This window comes from Salvelinus alpinus, chromosome 1 (assembly GCF_045679555.1).
Source record: "Salvelinus alpinus chromosome 1, SLU_Salpinus.1, whole genome shotgun sequence".
Lineage (NCBI taxonomy): Eukaryota > Metazoa > Chordata > Actinopteri > Salmoniformes > Salmonidae > Salvelinus > Salvelinus alpinus.
This window is the reverse complement of record NC_092086.1, coordinates 110,497,701-110,503,690: the sequence shown is the minus strand read 5'-3', so window position 1 is coordinate 110,503,690 and position 5,990 is coordinate 110,497,701. Positions and strand designations below refer to the sequence as shown.

The 5,990-nt window shown below is 40.1% G+C and overlaps 1 protein-coding gene across 1 annotated transcript; it reads right to left on the bottom strand.

Moving 5' to 3' along the window:
• Positions 1-200: 200 nt before the first annotated feature.
• On the bottom strand, positions 201-4,720 carry LOC139538669 (cyclin-dependent kinases regulatory subunit 2). The gene is made up of 3 exons (XM_071341002.1): positions 4,526-4,720; positions 1,399-1,526; positions 201-1,138 (listed from the first exon to the last, which is right to left on the bottom strand). The coding sequence occupies exons 1-3, from the start codon at positions 4,615-4,617 to the stop codon at positions 1,095-1,097; spliced, it is 264 nt and encodes an 87-aa protein (XP_071197103.1). The 5' UTR covers positions 4,618-4,720; the 3' UTR covers positions 201-1,094.
• Between the last annotated feature and the right edge of the window lie 1,270 nt (positions 4,721-5,990).

Sequence of the window (5,990 nt, the reverse complement as noted above, 5' to 3'; positions counted from 1 at the left end):
CCAACTATGAGCACATAAAAGTGGCATCCTGCGTAATGCAAAATTACAGTTTGTTTCTTTTTATGTAGGCCTACACCTCAATATTGGACAGGTATGTACCAATAAGTTCCCGTCTTCGCCAATGCCCTATTTTAACATGTCCTATAGCACCATCTCATGGCCAAAAGCTTACAACACAACATTTCTGCAGGACCAAGTAACCAATTTAAAAAATATATTTATTCTCATCAAAAGTAATGACATTCAAAAAAGGCAACAGCCAAACACCATAGATTGATTTAGGCTCAAAGAGTGACAAACGTCTTCTTGCATACCATTGTGTTAAGTGATACCAAGAAATGGGTCTGGTTGTCAATCACAAATGATAAGTTTGCATTACAGACTGATGATATCAACAGTGGTTCAGTAGCGGTGCAGTTCAGAGGCTGTACGGCTCTATCAACAGTTATGATCACAAAAACACGAGCTGAAAAATAAACATGTATGACTGGCCACCAAAAGTAGCCTGGCTGGCTATTTGTCATGCCACACGTGCTGCCTGCATTCCAGTGGACAGTAGATAGAAAACAGGTACTTTGGAGAATCTGGAACAAGTATACAAGCAAACATCATCTTTACTGGGCTTTCAATCAGAGTTGACTTTATGTACAAAAAGCTAGTCAATACCGTCTGGGTGCACCTACTTATAAATCCATTCAGTTAGAAAATAGAAAACACAGTACATATCATTAGACATAGAAAAGTGAGCACATGTAGCCGTTTGGGAAGGTCATACAACAATTATATTAAAGTGATAGAAAAACAACATGTTATGTCAATAACATGTTACTCAATACTTTATTTTAAACACTTGATCAAAAGGTCGATATTCATCCTATGCACTTTGGTATTAGTGTAGTACTAGTAGCAACATATTGGTGATGTATGATATCCATTAAATGCCACAGTGACAGAACATTCACCTCCTCCATACAATCAGACTGAGCTTGGTTGCTGAGACAAATACAGCTTCATGCACAGCAGACAATATAACTTGTAGAGGAGGAAGTATTCAATGAATACCACGGAATGTTGACAGGAAGGAACGTTCCAGATCAGTTCTTCGGGAGTGGTCGTCTAAATAGGAGAATGTGAGGCTCTGAAAGAAAAAATAAAATATATATATAAAAAAAAGAAGATGAATTGACTTACAAATTACAAACCCTTTACATATAGTCTACGCTTAGCCTGGTCCCAGATCTGTTTGTGCCGTCTTGCCAACTCCTTTGGGTCACTCACTGTCATGCCAAGCACGATAACAGAAAATTGTCAAGAAAAAAAAAAAACAAGCCCTGGGACCAGGCTATTTGCCTTGAGACATGATTGATGTGGTGTAGACAAAGAATTTAGGGTACAAACCAGGTTCATGGATCATATAGTGCACCCATCCAAGAGACTGCTGCACTCCCATTCGCCTCCACTCATCCTCAGACATCAGGTGGGATTTGGGGACTTGTTTCACCATCTCCCGCGGCAACACAACATGTCTGTTGGAAGAGCAAGTAGAGCAACAGTAAACACATTTTTACTGTAGTAAATAATGTATTCAAAGTCCATATAGTTTGAATATTTTCTAAAAGTACTGGTTAGTGGTTATGTACTTTATAACCTAAAACCAGTGCGAGTTCATCTTTAGACTGTAGCTAGCTAGGCCTATCCAACTGAATGAAACAATAAAAGAGGTTAAGATTCGACGTTAGATATTGGTAGGTAACAGTTAAAGTAGCTAGCTACACCACCAATTCCAATCATCATGAACTGGTTATTAATGGAATTATCAATTGAAAGCTGAAACTTCATCAAAGACTGTATGAATGGACAAAGCTATCGATCACGTGACACCATTCATTCATTGTGTGAAAACTCAATAGCTCATTTGAAGCATCTCAGGTGGGAGATTTATGTAGACATTCAATGATTAGTTTGAGCTACTCGAGTGGCGCAGCGCTCTAAGGCACTGCAGTGCTAGAGGCGTCACTAGACACCCTGGTTCGAATCCAGGCTGTGTCACAACCGGCCGTGATTGGGATTCCCATAGGGCGGCGCACAATTAGACCAGCTTTGTTTGGATTTGGCTGGGGTAGGTAGGCCGTCATTGTAAATAAGAATGTGTTCTTAACTGACTTGCCTAGTTAAATAAAAGGTGAAATACTCCAGGAAATGTTGTTGCAGCCTAGCTCAGTGATGCCTCCTCTCATTGAGTGTCTCAAGTTAAAGGCTGACCGGGGTACTGCAAGCTACTAAATTATCCTTAACTTTTTTTCTGTGATTTTAAAATAATCAGGACATACATCTGGTGTAATAGAAGAAATTATTGGTTTTGTGATTGTCTTCTAAATTGTTATTTACAGCAAGACTAACCACAAAGATTTTCTCTTCACTAGAATGGGGGATCCTGTTTTCTGCAATGCCTGCATAACCGCAGTCGGCCTTGAACTTTGTGACTTCAACGAGAGGGGGCAGTCATTTACCCCTAACTTACACCAAGGGTGGTAAGCAGTAGCTCTATCACTATGGTCCCAATATCTACGTCCATAGATGATATGAAAGAGAATGTGAAGGAAGGCAGAGTGATTGAGGCCAAAAGGTTTATCAGTAGGAAAGAGGGCCAAAGAAGTGAAAGCCAATCAGTGTTGCTGAGGGTTGAGGGTTTTGCCTGGAAAAGTACAGATAGGATTCCTTAGTTTCAATGTATGAGAATTTGTCCCATCCCCATTGTGGTGTTTTAAATGCCAAAGAATGGGACATGTAGCTGTTCAATGTAAAGAAAGGAAAAGATGTGCCAAGTGTGGAAGGGAACATGATTATGGTGAATGTGGGAGCAATGTGAAGGTTATTTGTTGTAATTGTGGTGGGGGGAACATAGTGCAGCAATTTGGTAGATGCCAGGTACAGAGAGAGGCTCAGAGATATAGAATCAGTCATGCTATATCATATGCAGGGGCTTTAAGACAGATTGGTGGAACTACAGTGTGGAATGATTGCTCTTCCATGGCTACTCCTGTACTACCTAATGTCAGGGGCTGGTGTTTCTGCTGATCCTGGCATGGTTTCGAGGCATGTTCAGAAATCTAGTGCTCATGAATGTACAGTGTCAAAGGACACTTTCATAATGAATAAAGTTGACTTCATAGATTTTATTGGTAAGGTTATCAAAATGACTTGGGTTGTTGAAAGCAGAAATGGCAGGTTGAAGGTTATGGTGGAGATGGCAAGAGATATTGGGGGTAACAGATGTAACTGTTGAAATGGTTGTTGACATGCTGAACAATAAGGGTGGAGTGTTTCAGCATGATATAGATTAAGTTTAATAGGGTAGGGGGGTGTGGTAGAAGTTAGTAGGGATTTATTTGTTTTTTATTTTCATGGTAGTACAGAATTGGGCAGATCACGAGTGGTCGTACATTCCAGCACAGTAGGTGGCAGCATGCACTTCAACGATTGCGCCAATCCACCCGCATGCTTGTAGTGGAGATCTGACGCATGCGCATGGATATGGTGGTAAGCAAAGTGCTCATACGTCTTATTTTGTATTTTGACGAATTGACAGCAGGCATATAGATAAATGTTTGTCTCTACTCTACCGACATCTTAACTTTGGCTACTTACAAAAGTATATTGAAGTTAGTCATTAAACACATTTCCCTCAATGGGAGAATAGTGAGTACACATCTGAACAACGTCCTGGACCAGAGCTAACAAAGTAGTAGCACAGAACAATGAGACAGATATTTCACCGGATGTATTAGTGTGAAGCATCCGGTTGGAGAGGAAGCCCTTTGGCCTGCAGTGTGAGAAGATGGAATTTGGCCGACATTCTGCTTATTCTCTCATCGATAAAACATTTGATCAACAGTTTTCTGTTTCTAAAACTAGAATATGTTACGACAGAGTGGTCAAATTTTTGGATTTTTTTTTGTAAAAGCGTTGTTTACAAGGAGTGCAAGAGCAAATTGAGTTTATGCACACGCGCACTTCAGAGAAATATGCTAATAAATATTAGAATGGGCCAATAGGCTCTCGCTAGTTCGTACTTGCCTCTGCCCACTATGATTAATACTATATATGGTAGTATTACTAGTAGCAGCAAAGATGGAAGTAGTCTACTTAACTCAAAACGTTAACTACCTAGCTAGATATTAACAGTTCACTGGAGTAATTTTAAATATAAAAAAGGACGAACGACAGTCGTTGGTAGCTAAGCCATTTTCGGCTCAGAGAATATAAAGTTGGCTAGCTAGTTATTCGTGTGGTTTGCGTATTGCTGCCTTTCACAGTTCGGAAAGTGAACTAGCTACATTTTGTCCACTTTTTTTTAATGGGGGAGAGAAATTGCATCACCATCTTACTGTAGATATATAACCCGTCCCACTACTTTGGTCCTTACAGATCCTGGCTAGTTAGTTAAACCATACACGCTAATAGTAACTACCAGCTAACGTTAGCTAGCGAGCCAAGTTAATACAGGATCAGGAAGCGAACATACCTGTATTCATAGTGTTCGTCGTTATATTTGTCTGAGTAGTAGATTTGTTTGTGTGACATATTGCCAATAAACAACTTTGACAGTATACACATGCAATTCCACTGCACTTTGTTAGAAAGTATTCCACGAACGTCCCCACTGCTAGCTTCGTTGCAACACGTTTGGCTAACCGATTCAAACCTATGGGAGGAAAAAAAAAAGCCTTACCAAGCCACTGATTGGATAAAAAGGTATCACATGACAATAACTAAGCATGTGCAGGTCCAATGAGGGAAAATGTCCACACTAGGCAAATCAAGTGCCTAAATTACACCATCAACAACAATATATTTACGTTCATCAAATAATTGTGATAGTTTTTATAGCTATGTTTTCATTCACTTTGCAGCTGCGTCCTGCAACATTGTAACGAATGATGGACTTCAGCAGCCGTAGAACTCTGATAGCACCTAGCAGTGATAGCCATATTCTATCATCAGAAGAGACAAAGCTAGAGGGTTTACTCCGCCAAAGACGGATATAGTGACAAGATACATATCTCTCCGCCCTAACAATAGGAGTCGTTGTCCACAAAGCGGCACGGTGGGCTGTCAAGCTCCCGCCTATCCTTTCTTTCGATTGGTGGAAACATCTCATTATTGTAATTCATTTTTGAATATGTTTGACAAAGTGAAAATGTAGAGTTTCTATCAACCTCATTCGTGCTTCGCATAATGTAGATATTAAAGAACACCGCTATTCGCGGCCGGTGTAGTTGGGGAAACCATTCACTTCAGAAAAATGTGTGATATTAATTAAGTTTATCGCTGTTAAGACACTGATGCCCTTTGCAACCACGTGAGAGTGGATTCTCGGCCTTCACTAGCATGAAAACTAAATACAGGCACAGACTGTGTGGAAAATGATTTAAGACTGAGACTCTCTAATATACAACCCAACATTGCAGAGTTATGTGCATCCTTTCAAGCACACCCTTAACCTGTGGTGAGTTATTGTCACGAGAATAATTCTCGATGTTCATAAACCAATTAAATTAAACTACTCAGTCTGCTAATCAGGATTTGTAAGATACTGATTGAAATGAAACAGACGGAGGCCCAGCTAAAATAGTCAAATAAGGTTTATTCACGAGAGCGCTGGTTAGTTGTACAAAACCATTCATTTTATACTAGCTCCTTACGCACCTACTCTTGCACACAAACAGAATTCATACGCACATACATTTGCACACAAACAGTAGGTATCTTACTCACGTACTGTCCTGCTACCCAGCCGACAAAGATTAGGGACCGTGAGAATCACTCCCTGTCCTTTACCAAATCTCTCAGTGGCCCCTAGCCAAGTTCGGCACCGAATCTTGCTCAGACAGTCTGTGTTTAAGACACTTTAGAGACATTTTGTTATATTGTTTTACCCTAATTCTGACTAAAACTACACACATCATGACTAAAACTACACACGTAAT